This window comes from Anolis sagrei, chromosome 3 (assembly GCF_037176765.1).
Source record: "Anolis sagrei isolate rAnoSag1 chromosome 3, rAnoSag1.mat, whole genome shotgun sequence".
Classification (NCBI taxonomy): domain Eukaryota; kingdom Metazoa; phylum Chordata; class Lepidosauria; order Squamata; family Dactyloidae; genus Anolis; species Anolis sagrei.
The window spans coordinates 312188-332397 of record NC_090023.1 but is presented as its reverse complement, the minus strand read 5'-3'; the positions used below and the strand labels follow the sequence as shown (position 1 = coordinate 332397).

General features: G+C 47.3%; 1 protein-coding gene across 3 annotated transcripts; it reads left to right on the top strand.

Moving 5' to 3' along the window:
- Window positions 1-4732: 4732 nt before the first annotated feature.
- On the top strand, window positions 4733-19610 carry LOC132772375 (zinc finger protein 135-like). 3 transcript variants are annotated; one of them, XM_060771381.2, is made up of 2 exons: window positions 4733-4795; window positions 11737-19610. In XM_060771381.2, the coding sequence occupies exon 2, from the start codon at window positions 11959-11961 to the stop codon at window positions 12910-12912; it is 954 nt and encodes a 317-aa protein (XP_060627364.2). In that variant the 5' UTR covers window positions 4733-4795; window positions 11737-11958; the 3' UTR covers window positions 12913-19610. The 3 variants fall into 3 exon arrangements, with proteins under 3 accessions (XP_060627364.2, XP_060627365.2, XP_060627366.2); XM_060771382.2 differs by having other exon boundaries at window positions 4758-4811; XM_060771383.2 differs by lacking the exon at window positions 4733-4795 and adding an exon at window positions 4897-4967.
- Window positions 19611-20210: the final 600 nt, after the last annotated feature.

Here is a 20210-nt window from a genome sequence, read left to right as displayed (position 1 = left end):
CACAGCAAAGGAAGACACTACTGCCTTTTCCCCACCACCACTTCCTTTTATACCCTCTCCCAAGTTCCAACACAAAGTCTCCAGCGCCCTCTGCTGGCTTCACAATGTCAAAATGTCAGAGAAAGAAAACTGCGGCAGCCAGGATGATCCAGCCAGGATGTCATGCAGGAAATTTATGATGTCTCCACGACGTCTGAAATTGACTCCTGCCATACATCAAGGGAACCACTGACCGCATAGGGAAGCTGAGGAGGAAACACAACATACAAACAATCTACAGACCTACTAAGAAAATCCAACCAATGCTACGTTCAGCAAAGGACAAGAGGGATCCTCTCACCTCTGCAGGAGTCTACCATTGTATCCCATGCAGCTGTGGACAAGTCTACAGAGGGACCACCAAACGCAGCATTGCCCAGAAACGCATCAAGGAACACGAAAGGCACTGCAGACTACTTCAACCAGAGAAGTCAGCCATAGCAGAGCACCTGATGAACCAGCCTGGACACAGCAGATTATTGGAGAACACAGAAGAGCTGGACCACACCAACAACCACCATGTCAGACTACACAGAGAAGCCACTGAAATACACAAACATGTGGACAATTTCAACAGAAAGGAGGAAACCATGAAAATGATCTGACTACCAGTATTAAAAAATTCAAAAATTGCAACAGCAAAAAAACAGCAGAGAGGAAACAGGCAGGGACATCTAATTACCTTTCAAGAAGAGCTTGCTCCAGGCACAGTCAGCCCATTGTATGCTAATCAAGGTGGTCAGTTGAAACATTCACACCTAGCCCAACCGACAAAAGTCCTTTGTCTCACCCTGGTCATTCCACAGATATAGAAACCCTTTTTCCCAGTTCCAACAGACCTCGCTACCTCTGAGGATGCTTGCCATAGATGCAGGTGAAACGTCAGGAGAAATGCCTCTAGAACATGGCCATAGAGACCGAAAAAACCCACAAGAACTTAGTTTATTATTATTATTATTATTATTATTATTATTATTATTATTTTCTTGTTTCCAATTCTCTATCAGGGTTGTTTTTGTGTTGTAAGATAAGGTGATTAGGTCCTTGTACAATAACCCGATAATTCCTTTGTCTTGTTCTACCGGGATTGTGGCGCAGCTGGCCGAGTGTCAACTGCATTAAGATCACTCTGACCAAAAGGTCATGAGTTCGAAGCCAGCCCGGGTTGGAGTGGGTTTCCAACCAATTGTGTAGCCTGTTGTCGACCTTTGCAACCCGAAAGACAGTTGCATCTGTCAAGTAGGAAAATAAGGTACCACCTTAAAGTGTGGGGAGACTAAATTAACTGATTTATGAGGCCATAAAAAGGACTCCAGCGGGGAAGCATGCGGGGAATGTGGAAGTGCTTCATCAGTGTCGCAGATGGATGATGAAAGTGACAGCTCCCCTGGCGGCCAGAAAAAGTTAAATAGCCTCTGTGTATGTCTGTATATGTTTGTATGTCAAAAATTGGCATTGAATGTTTGTCATATATGTGTACACTGTAATCCGTCCTGAGTCCCCTTTCGGGGTGAGGAGAAGTTTGGGTTCACGGTGCTCTCCGTATTTGGGTGAACTACCTCTCCCATAATTCACTATCAATTCCCCCCAACCCCTTCCAGTATTTTCTGTGGGTCGTGGGGGTCTCCGTGGTCTGTGGAAGCCAGAGCTGCGTCGGTTGAAGGTACTGCAGATCCCATCATCCGTTGCCCATACTCCCCCCACCTCCCAACATATTGTTTTTGTGATTAATCACTAGGCTTTAATTATGTTCTATTTGTAACAATGAAAATACACCCTGCGTATCCGATATTTACATTACAATTCATAACAGGAGCAGTTGTGAAGGAGCAACTGCATGAGGAACATTCTTGAGGGGTCGACTAGGAAGGTGGCCTGGGTGAAGTCATACTTTACTTACTTAGGTGATCCTTCATAGTCTGAGTAAGATTGTCCTCCAAGTTCGGTGTCCTGGGGGTGGGTCCGTAGGTGGCTGTGGTGCCCTATTCTTGACCCGCATCTTCTCCCGCAGTGAGGGCATCAGTTTGCAGGTGGAAGGTAATCTTGGTCAGGGTTGGCTTGACGCGCCTTCCTCTTGGCATGTTTCTCTCTTTCGCCCTCCATTCGTGCCTCTTCAAATTCTGCAGCACTGTTGGTCACAGCTGACCTCCAGCTGGAGTGCTCAAGGGCCAGGGCTTCCCAGTTCTCAGTGTCTATGCCAGAGTTTTGAAGGTTGGCTTTGAGCCCATCTTTCAATCTCTTTTCCTGTCCACCAACATTCCGTTTTCCATTCTTGAGTTCGGAGTAGAGCAACTGCTTTGGGAGACGGTGGTTGGGCATCCGGACAACATGGCCGGTCCAGCGGAGTTGATGGCAGATGACCATCGCTTCAATGCTGGTGGTCTTTGCTTCTTCCATCATGCTGACGTTTCCCCACCTGTCTTCCTAAGAGATTTACAGGATTTTCCAGAGGCAGTGCTGATGGAATCGTTCCAGGCATGTGACGTCTATAGGCAGTCCATGTTTCGCAGGCGTATAGCAGGGTTGGGAGGACAATAGCTTTATAAACAAGCCCCTTGGTCTCCCTACGGATGTCCCGGTCCTCAAAACACTCTGTTTCATTCGGGAAAATGCTGCACTTACAGAGCTCAGGCGGTGTTGTATTTCAGCCTCAATGTTGACGTCTGTAGATAGTCCACGTTTCACAGGCATATAGCAGGGTTGGGAGGACAGTAGCTTTCTAAACAAGCACCTTGGTCACTCTACGGATGTCCCGGTCCTCAAAAATGCTGCACTCGCAGAGCTCAGGCAGTGGTGTATTTCAGCCTCAATGTTGATGTCTGTAGACAGTCCATGTTTCGCAGGCATATAGCAGGGTTGGGAGGACAGTAGCTTTCTAAACAAGCACCTTGGTCACTCTACTGATGTCCCGGTCCTCAAACACTCCCTGCTTCATTTGGAAAAATGCTGCGCTTGCAGAGCTCAGGCGGTGTTGTATTTCGGTGTCGATGTTGACTTTTGTGGAGAGGTGGCTGCCAAGGGAGCGGAAATGGTCCACATTTTCTAATGTTACCCCATTAAGCTGTATTTCTGACATTGGAGAGGGATTGGCTGGTGACTGCTGGAAGAGCACTTTGGTTTTCTTGATGTTCAATAACAGCCCGAGCTCTTTGTATGCTTCCCCTAAAGGTGTTTAGAGCGGCTTGTAGATCTTCTTCTGAATGCGCACAGACAACGTTGTCATCAGCATACTGGAGTTCTATAACATGTTGTTGTGATCTTGGTTTTGGCTTTCAGTCCGCTGAGGTGAAACAGCTTGCCATCCCCCATCTATTGGGTGAAGTTAGGGCCCCCCTGTGCCAGCAGGATTGACGACCGACAGGTCACAGATTCGAATCTGGGGACAGGCGGATGAGCTCCCTCTATCAACTCCAGCTCCTCATGCAAAGGGGACATGAGAGAAGCCTCCCACAAGGATGATAAAAACATCAAAATCATCCAGGGGTCCCCTGAACAACGTCCTTGCAGACGGCCAATTCTCTCACACCAGAAGTGACTTGCAGTTTCTCAGGTCACTCCTTATACGACAAAAAACAAAAACAAAATGGCGTGCATTCAATGCCATTCACTTTAGAAACCTGTGTAATTCTATGTAATCAACTCAAGGAAAACATTGGGTGGAATGAATGGAGGGGGGTGTGTGAAGGGGGGTGGTGGTGGTGTGTGTGTGTGTGGAATGAATGGAGGGGTGTGTGTGTGTGAAGGGTGTGTGTGTGTGTGAAGGGTGTGTATGTGTGTGGAATGAATGGGGTGTGTGTGTGAAGGGTGTGTGTGTGGGGGGGTGGTGTGTGTGGAATTAATGGTGTCTGTGTGTGTGTGTGAAGGGTGTGTGTGTGGGGTGTGTGTGTGTGGAATTAATGGAGGGGTGTGTGTGGGGGGGGGGAGTGTTTGTGGAATGAATGGAGGGGGGTGTGTGTGGTGGTGGTGTTTGTGTATGTGTGAAGGGTGTGTGTGGGGGTGTGTGGAATGAATGGTGTGTGTAAAGGGTGTGTGTGGAATGAATGGGGTGTGTGTGTGTGTGTGTGAAGGGTGTGTGTGTGGGGTGTGTGTTTGTGGAATGAATGGAGGGGTGTGTGTGGGGGGGAGTGTTTGTGGAATGAATGGAGGGGGGTGTGTGTGGTGGTGGTGTTTGTGTATGTGTGAAGGGTGTGTGTGGGGGTGTGTGGAATGAATGGTGTGTGTAAAGGGTGTGTGTGGAATGAATGGGGTGTGTGTGTGTGTGTGTGAAGGGGTGTGTGTGTGGGGTGTGTGTTTGTGGAATGAATGGAGGGGTGTGTGTGGGGGGGAGTGTTTGTGGAATGAATGGAGGGGGGTGTGTGTGGTGGTGGTGTTTGTGTATGTGTGAAGGGTGTGTGTGGGGGTGTGTGGAATGAATGGTGTGTGTAAAGGGTGTGTGTGGAATGAATGGGGTGTGTGTGTGTGTGTGTGAAGGGTGTGTGTGTGGGGTGTGTGTGTTTGTGGAATGAATGGAGGGGTGTGTGCGTCCGCGTCCCTGTCTCTCTTCCCTCAGAGGCCGCCTTCCTTCCTTCCCGCCTTCTTTCCAGCCCCTCCTTGCATCCCGTCACTCAAAGCCGGAGAGCGCCAAGCAGCCAATGGGGGGCTCCGGTGGGCGGGGCTTCCCGGGCGCAGCCAATGGGAGGGAGGGCGGATGGGCGGGAGGCGGGCTTCTTCTCGGTGGGTCCTCAGCCGAGCCGCTCCCGCCGCCATTTTGTCCTTGGTGAGTCAGGCGGGAGGTGAGGCCAGACAGGGAGGGAGGGAGGGAGGGGGGTGTAGGCGAGGAGGGGGGTCTCAGGCCGGGAGGAAGCCAGGCCTCTTCAGCCAGGCGGCGGCTCCTCAGGCAAGCCAGTAGGCCTCGCCCGCCTCTTCTCCCCGCCGCCCTCCCGCCACAGGTTCGGCCCTCGCCCGCCCCCCCCCCCGTTCAATGTGTGAACGATGGGGTCCCCGAGACGGAGAGGGAGGAGTTGGCGGGAGGGAGGGGCGTCGTGGGAGCAGCCCACGCAGGAGGCCCCAAAGAAGGGAGAGGGAGGGAGGGAGAGAGAGGCGCCCCCCACCCACGGGGGGCTGAGGAGGGTCCAGGCCAGGGAGCCCTTCCTGGGGCGCAGGGGGGACCCCCACCCACCCCATCCCCTCAGCCTAGGGCTGCCTCCAGGCCTCCTGTGTGGGGGAGGCCCCTTCTTTGGGGGCTTTGAAACAGAGGCGGGATGGCCATCTGTCAGGGGTGATCTGAATGCAATATTCCTGCTTCTTGGCAGAATGGGGGTGGACTGGATGAAGGCCCAGGAGGGCTCTTCCAACTCTAGGATTCTATGATCTTCCTAACTGAGAGCTGTTCAGCAGTGGAACTCTCTGCCCCTTGTGGAGTATGGTGGAGGCTCCTTCTGTGGAAGCTTTGAAGCAGAGGCGGGATGGCCATCTGTCAGGGGTGCTTTGAATGCAATATTCCTGCTTCTTGGCAGAATGGGGGTGGACTGGATGATGGCCCAGGAGGTCTCTTCCCACTCTTCGATTCTATGATCTTCCTAACTGAGAGCTGTTCAGCAGTGGAACTCTCTGCCCCTTGTGGAGTGTGGTGGAGGCTCCTTCTTTGGGGGCTTTGAAACAGGCTGGATGGCCATCTGTCAGGGGTGCTTTGAATGCAATATTCCTGCTTCTTGGCAGAATGGGGGTGGACTGGATGGCCCAGGAGGTCTCTTTTCCAACTCTTTGATTCTATGACAGTGATGAAGTAGCAACGAAAATAATGTGATGGTTGGGGGTCACCACCACACGAGGAACTGTATGAAGGGGTCATAGCATTAGGAAGGCTGAGAAACATGGTGAAGGGTGACCGGGCGTGGGGATGAGGGTTTGTTTTGTTTAGGATGGGGGTTTGGGGATGAGTGTAAGGTCTGTGCTACGTGTGTAAAATGCCATGTGATGATTTCCTGAATGTTATGGGAAAAATTTAATACAAAGCTCTGACAGAAAGCAGTGGGAAACAGGCAGAAATAGCAAGTCTATGTGTATTCAGATATGTAAATGATAATAATTTGTACTTAATGACAAAATTAACCGATTGACTGAATAAGGTAGATAGGCATGGACACGTCAGAAATATTGGTACCTGGTTATATCTGCCAGGATTGGCTTTTCTGTTATCTGCCATAATCAAAATAAACAGTTTTAACAACAACAACAACAAAAGGAAGGCTGAGAAACACTGTCCTAAGCCCCCCCCCCTCTCTTCTGGAGGCCCCCCAGGCCCAGGCCTGACCCTCATCTGCCCAGTCGCCCTCTCCTCCGGAACAGCCCCCTCCTCGTTTTTACAGTCTTTTGCCATTCCCTCCTTCTTCCCTTCCTCCTCTCTGCCCATTCTTCCCTCATTCCTACCTTCCTTCCTTTCTTTTCTCCCTCCCTCCCACCTTTCCTCCCTTCTCCCTCCCTCCTTTCCCTTCTATCTTCCATCCTTCCCCTCCTCCCTCCTTTCCTCCCTCCTCCTTTCTAACCTTCCTTCCTTCTCCCTCCCTCCTTTCCTCTCTTTTACTTTCCTTCCCTCCCTCCCTCCTTCCCTTCCTCCTCTGCCCATCCTGCCCTCTCTTCCTTTCTTTCCACCCTCCCTTCCTCCTCCTCTCTGCCCGTACTCCCTCCCATCTTTCCTTCCTCCCTTCTCTCTGCCCATAGTTCCTTCTTCCTCCCTCCTTTCCCTCCCTGCCTCCCTCCCTCCTTCCCTCTCATTTCAATCTTCCTGCCCTCTCTTTTCTTTTTCCTCCCTTCCTCACTTCCTCCTCTTCCTATCCTGCCCTCTCTTGCTTTCTTTCCACCCTCCCTTCCTTCTACCTTCCTTCCTTCTCCCTCCCTCATTTCCCTCCCTTCTTCCTTCCTTCCCCTCCTCCCTCCTTTCCTTCCTCCTCCTCTGTACCCATACTTCCTCTCTTCTTCCTCCCTTCTCTCTCCCTCCTTTCCCTCTCTTTTACCTTCCTCCCTCCCTCTCTTCTTTCCTTCCTCCTCCTCTCTGCCCATAGTTCCTCCCTTCTTCCTCCTTCCTTTCCCTCCCTGCCTCCCTCCTTCATTTCCCTTCCTTCCTTCCCCTCCTCTCTCCTTTCGTTCCTCCTCCTATCTACCCATACTTCCTCTCTTATTCCTACCTTCTTTCCTTCCTACCTTCTCTCTCCCTCCTTTCCCTCTTTTACCTTCCTTCCTTCCCTTCCTCCCTCCCTTCTTTTCTTCCTCCCCCTCTCTGCCATAGTTCCTCCCTTCTTCCTCCTTCCTTTCCCTCCCTGCCTCCCTCCCTCCTTCCCTCTCATTCCAATCTTCCTGCCCTCTCTTCTCTTTTTCCTCCCTTCATTCCTCCCTCCCTTCTTTCCTTCCTCCTCTGCCTATCCTGCACTCTCTTGCTTTCTTTCTGCCCTCCCTTCTACCTTCCTTCCTTCCTTCCCCCTCCCTCATTTCCCTCTCTTCTTCCTCCCATCCCTCCTTTCCTTCCTCCTCCTCTCTGCCCATACTTCCTACCTTCTTCCTACTTTCCTCCCTTCTCCCTCTCTCCTTTCCCTCTCATTCCAATCTTCCTGCCCTCTCTTCTCTTTTTCCTTCCCTCCCTCCCTCCCTCCCTCCTTTCCTTCCTACCCCTCTCTGCCCATATTTCCTCCCTTCTTCCTCTTCCCTTCTTCCTCCCTCATTTCCCTCCCTTCTTCCTTCCTCCCTTCTCTCTCCCTCCTTTCCCTCTCTTTTACCTTCCTTCCCTCCCTTCTTTCCTTCCTCCTCCTCTCTACCCATAGTTTCTTCCTCCTTCCTTTCCCTCCTTCCCTTCCTTCCTCTTTGTTGAGAGGCTCCTGCTCTTGAGGAGGAGGGACTGGCTTCCCCTTCCCCTCAACACGGGCTGTTTTCTCTTTCCCGCAATCATCCTTCGATTCCATCCCTTCTTCAGGGACTCCCTGTTTTCTTGAGTTTCTTGGCTTTCCACCTTTATTCGGTAAGCTTGTCCATTTTGTTTCCCAAGTTCACACACTTGGTGCAGATGTGGATCAAACCACAATCCATGCTTTTTAAGCAGATCCATTCCAAGAATGGTGTCTTCAGTTGCTTCTTTGTCTGGAATAGATTCACTTTTGCACATGGCCCGACCAAGACTTACCACCCCTCCTCCTCTCTGGCCATTCCTTGGTCGTCGTCCCCCCCCCCAGTCCCCCCAACACCTTCCAATGATACAGGACATAGTCTTCCCATTCCTGGCCATTTACGTAAACTTGTCATGGCTCCGGAGTCTAAGAGAGCTTTCTAGGTTTGCCCCCTACGGCCACTTCTAAGAAAAATAATATAATAATATTAGTTATCATTATCTATATAAATAAAAATGTCATGTTCGTTTGTGGGATTAACAGAACTCAAAAACCACTGGATGAATTGACACCAAATTTGGACACAAGACACCTATCAGGCCAATGTATGTCCTTCACTAAAAAAAAAATGATTTTGTCATTCGGGAGTTGTAGTTGCTGGGATTTATAGTTCACCTACAATCAAAGAGCATTCTGAACCCTACCAATGATGGAATTGAACCAAACGTGTCACACAGGACTCCCATGACCAACAGAAAATACTGGAAGGGTGTCCTTTGGTTTTACAATTGTAGTTCACCTGTATCCAGAGATCACTGTGGACTCAAGCAATGATGGATCTGGACCAAACTCTACAAGAATATTCAATATGCCCAAATATGAATACTGGTGGAGTTTGGGGGAAATAGACCTTGACATTTGGCAGTTGTGGTTGCTGGGATTTATAGTTCACCTACAATCACAGAACCCCACCAACCATAGAATTGGACCAAACCTCCCACACAGAACCCCCATGTGGGCCACAGCAACGCATGGCAGGGGACAGCTAGTAATACTATAAATCAGTGTTTCTCAACCTTCCTAATGCCGCAACCCCTTAATACAGTTCCTCATGTTGTGGTGACCCCCCAACCATAAAACTATTTTCCTTGCTACTTCATAACTGTCATTTTGCTACTGGTATCAATCGTAATGTAAATATCTGAAATACAGGATGTATTTTCATTCATTGGACCAAATTTGGCGCAAATACCCAATATGCCCAAATTTGAATACTGGTGGGGTTGGGGGGGAGGGTGATTTCATCATTTGGGAGTTGTAGTTGCTGGGATTTATAATTCGCCTGGTATCAAAGAGCATTTTGAATTCCACCAACGATGAAATTGTGTCAAACTTGGCACACAGAAAATACTGGAAGGGTTTGGTGGGCATTGACCTTGAGTTTGGGAGTTGTGGTTCACTTACATACAGAAAGCACTGTGGACTCAAAGAATGATGGATCAAGACCAAATACTCAATGCCCAAATGTGAACACTGGTGGGGTTTGGGGAAAATAGTTCTTGATATTTTGGGAGTTGTAGTTGCCGGGATTTATAGTTCACCTGCAATCAAAGATCATTCTGAACCCCACCAATGATAAAATTGGGCCAAACTTCCCACATACAACCCTATGACTAACAGAAAATACTGTGTTTTCTGATGGTCTTTAGTGACCCCTCTGACACTCCCTCGTGACCCCTCCAGGGGTCCCGACCCCCAGGTTGAGAACCACTGCTATAAATGGTATATGTATATACAATATATTATATTACATTATTAGTAAAGCACAGGAGACAAGATGGAACTGCCTTCTGCCCCCTCTCTCTTCACTCTGGTGCTCCCCCCCCCCCCACATGCACACACACTTTTTCCCCCCTTTTCTTCTCCCAGGACCCCCCTTCCTACATCCCTCGCTGGGGGCCTCTCTGAAATAAATGTGGCTCTTTAGTATTTTACAAAAGTCCCTTTTTCCTTCCATACATCCTTCATTCCTTTTATCCCCTCCCCCCCCCCCCCCATCTTTTCTTCTTTCCTTCTGAATCCATCCCCTTATCTATATATATAAATTTGTTAGGGGCATCAAACGGAGAAACTAAACTCAAAAACCCCCCAACGACACTTAACCAAAATTCCCATGCCCATAACACAACCCACAAGGTACAAACATATCTACTCAAAATGAAAAACAACACAACAACACACTCACAAAACGGCAAAACAACAAAACTCAAAAATCCCCCAACGAAACTTAACCAAAATCCCCATGCCCATAACACAACCCACAAGGTACAAACATATCTACTCAAAATGAAAAACAACACAACAACACACTCACAAAACGGCAAAACAACAAAACTCAAAAATCCCCCAACGAAACTTAACCAAAATCCCCATGCCCATAACACAACCCACAAGGTACAAACATATCTACTCAAAATGAAAAACAACACAACAACACACTCACAAAACGGCAAAACAACTGAGCATGCGCATTGGCACCCAGCCGCAAGTTCCCTGGCGCGCGCACATGGCCTTCCGGCCAACGTTCCCTCTGCGGAAACCATGCCCACTCCAAGCCCCGCCGCGCCGCTTCCTGCACACACACACCCCCTGCCGCACACACACGCAACCCCACGCTCCATAACTCCCCCCACCGCCGCACACACACACGCAACCCCACTCCCCCCGCCGCCGCGCACACACACGCAACCCCACGCTCCATCACTCCCCCCACCGCCGCACACACACACGCAACCCCACTCCCCCCGCTGCCGCACACACACACGCAACCCCACACTCCATCACTCCCCCGCCGCCGCACACACACATGCAACCCCACGCTCCATCACTCCCCACCCCAATCTTACCTCCTTTTACTTCACGCCACCTCCAAACCCCACCCCGCCCCTTCCCGCCCTGTCAAAATCTAGGAAAGACAGGAAGGAAGGAAGGAAGGAAGGAAGGAAGGAAGAAAGAAAGAGAAAGGGAGGTAACGAAAAAGGGGGAAGGAAGGAAAGTTAGAGGAAGAAGAAAAGGAAAGAAAAGGAAAGATGGAAGGAAAGAAAAGAGAGACAGCAGAAAAGAAAGAAAAGGGGGGAAGGAAGGAAAGAGATAGAGAAAGAAGAGGAGAAGGAAAGATGGGAAGGAAGGAAGGAGGGAAGGAAGGAGGGAAAGAAGGAGAGAAAGAGGGAAAATTGGCCACAGCAACACGTGGCGGGTAAAGGTTGTTATTTCTATTATTATGATGATGATGCTATTCTTCCTCTGAGACCCTTTTAGGGGGAATGGGAGAGGTGTCAGGTCCCAGAGGCAATGCATTGCATTATTGTTATTGTTATGATGGTGGTGAAATAAAAGGAAATAAAAAGAGAAAGAAGGAAGCAAACAGGGAGGGAAGAAAGGCAAAGGAAGGAAGGGGGAGGGAATGAAGGAAAGAGAGAAGGATGAAACCAAGTAGTGAAAGAAGGAAAGAAAGAAAGAGGTAGAGAAGGAAGAAAGGAGAGAAAGGGGGAGGAAAAGGGGGAAGGAATAGGTAGGGACCCCTCTTTCATAATAGTCCAGATATCTACCTCAACTTTGAGAAGTTTTACTATAGGCCACAGCAACGCGTGGCAGGGCACAGCTAGTTGTTTATAAGTCTGTGATCCCCTTTGCTTGTTTCTGTGCCTGTCCTTGAGACCCTTCATACCTCCAGTTCTGGGTATTTTCGTTTTCAACATAATCCATCAAGGGAAAAAGAGGATAATCTTGGAAATAAAGGAAGTTTGCAGCTTCATGTTTATTCTTTTGTTTCTTTCTTGACCAGGGAAATGAAGACCCCGTGAAGTCACCTCTGGCATGATAAGGAAATATCAGTATCTGGTGGATATTTAGGAGTTTGGAAACCAAAACACAATAATGAAAGAAATCCTACAGGAAGAAGAAACCCTCTCGAGGTGCTGATCTTGTGGAACTCACTTTTTATCAGAAAGAAAATGGGAAGACTCAAGTGCCCATATTGCAATTAATTGTATACATACCTGTCAACATGGAGAAGAAACTTCATAGATGTCTTGACTGTGGAAAGAGCTTCACTCAGAGTGGAAATCTACATTCTCATCAAAGGATTCACACTGGGGAGAAACCATATAAATGCCTGGAGTGCGGAATGAGCTTCACTCAGAGTGGAAGTTTACGTAAACATCAAAGGATTCACACTGGGGAGAAACCCTATAAATGTCTGGAATGTGGACACAGCTTCATTGAGCGTGGAGGACTACAAAGACATCAAAGGATTCATACTGGGGAGAAACCCTATAAATGCCTGGAATGTGGACAGACCTTCACTCGGATTGGAACTTTACAATCACATCAAAGAACTCACACTGGGGAGAAACCCTTTGAATGCCTGGAGTGTGGAGAGTGTTTTGCTCAGAGTGGAGGTCTACACTCACATCAAAGGATTCACACTGGGGAGAAACCCTATATATGTCTGGAGTGTGGACAGACCTTCGCTCGGATTGGAACTCTACGTTCACATCATAGAACTCACACTGGGGAGAAACCCTATAAATGCTTGGAATGTGGACAGAGCTTCCCTGGGAGTGGAGATCTAAAGAGACACCAGAGGACTCACACTGGGGAGAAACCCTATAAATGCCTGGAGTGTGGAAAGAGCTTCGCTCACGGTGGAAGTCTACTTCCACATCAAAGGATTCACACAGGAGAGAAGCCCTATAAATGCCTGGAGTGTGGACAGAGCTTTGCTCGGATTGGAACTCTACATTCACATCATAGAACTCACACTGGGGAGAAACCCTATAAATGCTTGGAATGTGGACAGAGCTTCACTGGGAGTGGAGTTCTACACAGACATCAGAGGATTCACACAGGGGAGAAACCCTATAAATGCCTGGAGTGTGGACAAAACTTTGCTCGTAGTGGAAATCTGCGTTCACATCAAAGGACTCACACTGAGGCAAAACCTTATTCGGGCCCTTAGTGTGGAGAGAGCTTCACTCAGAAACCCAATCTACAAACTGGGATACATGCCTGGGATATAGAAAGACTTTCAGTTATAGTGCAAATTTATCTTCACATCACAGGACACACACTGGGGAGAAGGCTTGTAAATACCTGGAGTGTGTCCAGAACTTCACTCAGAGTGGAAATCTACATTCACATCAAAGGACTGAGTAAAAACCCTAGTGTGTACAGAGCTTAACTGAGAGTGGAAATCTGTGTTCACGCCACAGGACTCACATTGGGGAGAAACCCTATACAATGTATAGAAAGAATTTTTTTCTTAGGAATGCTGGATGGTCATCTAGAAAGCAAATTTGAAAGATTGCTAAACTATATGATAATTGCAGCTAAAATCCTGTATCCTCAGAGATGGAAGGAAGAAGTTGTCTGAACTTAAGTTAACTGACTGATTTATTTATTTTTTGTCGTGTCAGGAGCAACTTGAGAAACTGCAAGTCGCTTCTGGTGTGATAGAATTGGCCGTCTGCAAGGACGTTGCCCAGGGGACGCCTGTATGATTTGATGTTTTTATCATCCTTGTAGGAGGCTTCTCTCATGTTACTGTATGAGGAGCTGGAGCTGATAGAGGGAGCTCATCCGCCTCTCCCCGGATTCGAACCTGCGACCTTCAGTCCTGCCGGCACAGGGGTTTAACCCACTGCGCCACTGGGGGCTCGACTGACTTATGGAGATCTCCAAAGTAGCAAATATTAAGACACTGATGCTGCTGAATTAAGGAGAAACATTTGGTCTCTTTCAAGAAACATTGGAACTTTAAAATCACTCTTTCATGACAACAATCGGGGCGTTTGTCAAGTGTAAGATTTATGAATTATGCAGAGTGGTACTGAAGGCAGACGTGTGCTTATTATATAGGATTGTCTAAATAGAGTAGAATAATGTAGAAAAATAGGTTTGTAGAATTAGACCCATGTCTGTCTGTTTTTTGTTTGTTGGTTTGTGTGTGCTTGTGTCTATGTAAGAGTGTTTTGTTGGTGTGTTTGTTTCTAATTTAGTTTTGCACTTTGTTATAGTAGCTAGTAGGCATGGATAGAGCCGCGTCGGATTACTTGTTAATAGAATCATAGAATCAAAGAGTTGGAAGAGACCTCCTGGGCCATCCAGTCCAACCCCATTCTGCCAAGAAGCAGGAATATTGCATTCAAATCACCCCTGACAGATGGCCATCCAGCCTCTGTTTCAAAGCTTCCAAAGAAGGAGCCTCCACCACACTCCTCAAGGGGCAGAGAGTTCCACTGCTGAACGGCTCTCACAGTCAGGAAGTTCTTCCTCATGTTCAGATGGAATCTCCTCTCTTGTAGTTTGAAGCCATGGCTTCATTGCGTCCTAGTCTCCAAGGAAGCAGAAAACAAGCTTGCTCCCTCCTCCCTGTGACTTCCTCTCACATACTTATACATGGCTCTCATCATGCCTCCTCTCAGCCTTCTCTTCTTCAGGCTAAACATGCCCAGCTCCTTAAGCCGCTCCTCATAGGGCTTGTTCTCCAGACCCTTGATCATTTGAGTCACCCTCCTCTGGACACATTCCAGCTTGTCAATATCTCCCTTGAATTGTGGTGCCCAGAATTGGACACAATATTCCAGGTGTGGTCTAACCAAAGCAGAATAGAATAATAATGTAGTTAGTTACCTTTCTGAAGCGATTTCGAAGCATTTTAAAAACCCAGAAGTCCCTTTGACCTTCCGAAGCTTTTTCTGCCATTTTTGTTACGACTCAGGAAGTGAGTCGGAAATGATTCCGCGTATTTTCAGCCCTCTAACCTGCTGGGAGGCTCCTTGCTTCCCCTCCCAGCCAATCAGGGAAGAGGTTTTGGGGAGGGGAGAGGTTTCGGCACTGGACGACATTGCTATTATATAAAGGGAAGCACATGGCTCAGAGGCTCATTCGGAGCCAGGAAGGGAGAAGGGGAAGGAGAAGGACTAAGGGAAAGGAAGTTGTGTTGAAGGAAGGCTGGAAGAAGAGCACAGCGGGCAAGCAAGCAAGCAGAAAGGAAGAAGGGCTGTTGCTAGCCGTGCCTGGCTGGCTGAGCAGTGGGCAGGCTGCCTTGCCGCAGGTGTGTTGTTGCTGTTGGCGTTTGGGTCAGGTGGGCACTGCAAGGGTAGTGTGTGGGTGAGTGGCATGGGTGGAAGGAGCAACACGGAGGAACCAAAGCACTCCCGACATTTTTAAAAGCCAACATTGTAGCTGGTCTCTCTGGCCTCCGTGTTTTTTAGTTTGTGTTGCACATTGCCTCAAAAGAACTAGATCTCCCATCAATTCTTTGAACACAAACTCTCCTTCCCAAAGGAGTGAAATCAGCTTCCAAGGCGAAAAGGGCAGGGCTGTTTGTTTTTTCTTTGTTTTCTGTGAGTTGCCGAAGAAGACACTAGAAATCCCATACTTTCCTGCCTGTGCTGTTTTTTGCGGATTGTGCAATCGCATCCGCCATTAATGAAGCGATTTGGAAATTTCGTAAAGTTCCGATTTTTGGGGGGGAAAAAATGGAATTCAATTCCTAATCAAACCACCAACCTACACCCAAAACGAGTTCTGAACCATTTTTTTGGATCAACCAAGCCTAGTAGCTAGTTAGCTGCATAGTTTTAGCATTTTTGGAATATTGTTGCTTTTAACTTTAAAAAACAAAACAAGGTAGCAAATTTAGGAAGGTTAAAAATGCTGAGACTGGAATGGCAGATAAGACGTGATTTTAGACCGATTTGGGGTTTCTTGCCTAATATATTTTGTCTTTAATGTTGGCCGCATAGCTCTGAAGCTGATAGTTATCCTGTCAGTGATGCAGAAAGGAGACATCCCCCAAACTCCTTCCTCCCGGTCAGCGCTACACAATCCCTCTCTGCCTTTCTCACATGATTTCCCCAATAAACCAAGTAGCAACCCCTCAGTTCAGCTCGGCAGAGCAGCTGATTGGCTTTATTTACACAAGCGCATATACCAGGTTTACTTACACAGCACAGTGTCTGATGTGAAAGAGAAAGGAACTTTGCACACAAATTAATATTTATTCTGTGTTATCAGTTGACCAACCTCTAGCTATTACGTTGGCTTGACCGGAAAGGTCCAAGTTTATTATTACAGATCTATTGTAGTAGTAGAGTCTCCTGGTACCGTTACTACTGATAGTATGAGTGGAAGGAGAAGAATCATATATCTATATCTATGGCTGGATGGCTCTTTGTCAGGAGGGCTTTATGTTTTCTTGCCCTGGTGAAGGGAGTTGGACTGGATGGCCTTGAGGCAGCATTTCTCAACCTGGGGTTTGGGACCCCTGGGGGGGGGGGGAGTTGCGAGGGGGTGTCAGAAGGCTCACCAAAGACCACCAAAAAACAGTATTTTCTGTTGGTCATGAGGGTTCTGTGTGGGAAGTTTGCCCCAATTCTGTCGTTGGTGGGGCTCAGAATGTTCCTTGATTGTAGATGAACTATAAATCCTAATAACTGGTTAGAATCCAGATGGATAGGACTGACAATGTGCGGAAAGTAGAACCTAAACTATGAGTCTGTTAAACACTGACCAGCAATGAGATTTGTATTGCTTTTATTGTTTTAATTGTTTTAATCGCTTTTATGGATTTTTTGGATGTTTTGCCGATAATAATGATTGCTTATGTTAATTGTTATCATTGCTATAATTGCTATTGTTATTGATGTTATGTTTTTGTTGTCATGTAATGCGGGCATCGAATTGTGCCTTGTTGTGTAAGCCGCCCTGAGTCCCCCTCGGGGTGAGAAGGACGGGGTATAAGCAACCGTAATAAATAAATAATAAATAAATTAGACCACTTTACCTGGAATATTGTGTCCAATTCTGGGCACCACAATTCAAGAGAGGTATTGACTCTAAGCTGGAATGTGTCCAAAGGAGGGCGACTCAAATGATCAAGGGTCTGGAGAACAAGCCCTATGAGGAGCGACTTAGGGAACTGGGCATGTTTAGCCTGAAGAAGAGAAGGCTGAGAGGAGATATGATGAGGGCCATGTATGAATATGTGAGAGGAAGCCACAGGGAGGAGGAGGGAGCAAGCTTCCTTTCTGCTTCCCTGGAGACTAGGACGCAAGGGAACAATGGCTTCAAACTACAAGAGAGGAGATTCCACCTGAACATTAGGAAGAACTTCCTGACTGTGAGAGCCATTCAGCAGTGGAACTCTCTGCCCCGGAGGGAGTGTGGTGGAGGGAGGCTCCTTCTTTGGAAGCTTTGAAACAGAGGCTGGATGGCCATCTGTCGGGGGTGATTTAAATGCAATATTCCTGCTTCTTGGCAGAATGGGGTTGGACTGGATGATAGCCCAGGAGGTCTCTTCCAACTATAGGATTCTATGATTCTATGAACTACAACTCCCAAATGTCAAGGTCTATTTCCCTCAAACTCCATCTGTGTTTATATTTGGGCATATGGAGTATTCATGCCAAGTTTGGTCCAGATCCATCATTGTTTGAGTCCACAGTGCTCTCTAGATATAGGTGAACTACAACTCCAAAACTCAAGGTCAATGCCCACCAAATGCTGCTAGTGTTTTCTGTTGGGACATGGGAGTCCTGTGTGCCAAGTTTGGTTCAATTCCATCATTGGTGGAGTTCAGAATGCGCTAGGATTATAGGTGAACTATAAATCCCAGCAACTACAACTCCCAAATGACAAAATCATAATTTTTTGAGTGATAGTCACTCCTTGTGTAGTGAGACGTTTTGTTGCCAAATTTGACGTGATTTCGTTCATTGGTTCATTTGTTTTTAAGGTACTCATGACGCACAGAGCATTTATATATATATAGATTATATTTATACCCCACTTGATCTCCCCCAAAGGAGATAGATCACCATAGATGCAGGCGAAACGTCAGGAGAAAATGCCTCTAGAACATGGCCATATAGCCTGGAAAAACCTGCAACAACCCAACACATAGCATTGTTTTATGCCTTAGGTTTTTAAAGTTTTGTGTGTTATTGTCTATATGTGAGTTATATTAATTGTACTGTTGTATTTGCTTATTGCTTTGTTGTTTTACTGATGTGTTGTTGGGCTTGGCCTCATGAGACCGCCCCGAGTCCCCTTGGGGAGATGGGGGTGGGGTAATAAATAAGGTATTATTGTTATTATTATTATTATTGACACAAAAGTACAGTATGCCACAGCAAACGATATCTATATGCTTGTATCACAAACTCACAAATCGACGACAACAACTATTATTATTATTATTATTATTATTATTATTATTATTATTGAGCCAAGGTAGTTGCAAGTGTGATCAAACCTCATCCATTCTACGTTCTGTGATGCTGCCATAATTTTAAAAGGAATTGGCAACTCTAGTTAAAGTTGATTCTGGGTCTTCCTTCTGAGAGACTCTTTCTATGGGAAGGATTCAGGAATGTTTACATAATAATTCTGGAAATGTCTGCCTACACATCCTGAGGAGGTGAAATGCCACACGCACACAGCATTGTGTTGTAAATGAAGTGAACCCACCTCCGAGAGCAGAGAACAGGCTCAACCACCAAAGTGATTCTGGAGAATTTTGGATTCTTGGGCAAAGGGTGACCCATCTGACTGATGAAGGCATGATTAAACGACTCCGGCCCTGTTTACCTCTCCGAACGTATTCTCCCCTACAAACCATCAAGACCACTAAGATCGTCTGGAGGGGCCCTGCTCTCGGTCCCTCCGCCTTCACAGGCACGGCTGGTGGGGACGAGGGACAGGGCCTTCTCGATGGTGGCCCCTCGACTTTGGAACTCCCTGCCATTAGAGATCAGAACTGCCCCCTCCCTCATGACGTTCAGGAAACTAACAAAGACCTGGTTGTGGAACGCGGCATTTGACAACTGATTTAATTCTTTGCCCACATGAAAGGAGGAGGATGAATGGGATTGTGATGGTGTTGGACGATTTGGCTCTTTTAACTGGGATGATAAGGTTTTAATGTGTATGGTGCTGATGTTTTAATCGTGTAATGAAGTGGCATTGTGTTGTTATTGTATATTTTTTGTATGTTAACACATGTTGTGAACCGGTCCAAATCCCTCTTTGAAGGTGAGAGGGTCGGGATATAAAACCTCGAAATAAATAAACAAATAAAATACATAATGCACATATTGGAAAATATATATTTGATGTAACCATATTAGAAATAGGAGTTAGAAAATATATAAGAGAAATGTATGTATGCATGGCCTTCACTTCACGTGACTTCTTAAAAGCTGCAAAATTAAGAGAGGCCAGCACCTAGGAAAGGAATGTCTAGAGGCCGCTGGCATATTTCAAGAGGATCCATTTTGGTACCAGGCACCTTATCGTAAGACGAATGAGGTGGCCATCAAGAGGTTTCAGGAAGACCTTATCTCAGGATGGATGGAGACTCTTGCTATCAGGGTCCAGGAGACATTCTGGCGATGGTCCTCATTAATAGCAACTCTTCAGACAGGTGTGCTAAATGGAGATTGACAGGTGTTGAAATGAAAATATGCTATTGAAGTCAATGTGAAAGTAGAATTTTGTGACACACATTGTGACGCCTTTATGATGCATGCATATTATTTTAAAGGGTATCTATACCAAGCCTTTTCTTTGTTCTGTACCCTTCTTTCCTGGCTTACCAGGAGGGCCCATATCTGGTTGGTGCCAACCGAGAATAAAGCCGTGCTTTTCATACCTCAGGATCTCTCTTTGTCTCTTTTCCTCAAACCTTCTCCCTGCCATGCCATGACCTTTATTGTTCACCTCCCAGAAGCCTCGGCTGCCTTGGCCCAAGGACTGGGGATTCTGGGAGGTGGAGTCCCAGGAGATGGGAAGGAAGGGAAAGAAGCCCCCTTCTTCCAGCCTCCTCCTTCCCTCCATCTCCCCTCTGAATCTCTCTCTTTCCTCACCCCGAGCCCTGCCTCTCTTGTTTGGGCCGGGCGGAAGTCCAGGGACCAGAGGAGGGAGGGTGACGGGGAGCAAATGACTTCCAAAAATGTTCAGGCCAAACTCTGAGAAGGAAACGTCATGCCAAATACCCAGAGGTGTCGCACCCCAGGCCTGGGGCCACCGAGGACCACAGCACCACACAAGAGTCCCGAGTGTCATCAAAGAGTTTACTGCAAAAATACAGAAAAATATATATGAAAAAAGCAGGAATCAAGAGGTTTGGTCCAAAAAAGGCTTAGGACTAGAAAACACCCACCCGGGAATCTAAATGTCTCATGCAAATCCCAAGGTAACACAGTACATGAATAGCCAAAAAGCACAAGTACATCATAAATCCAGACACAA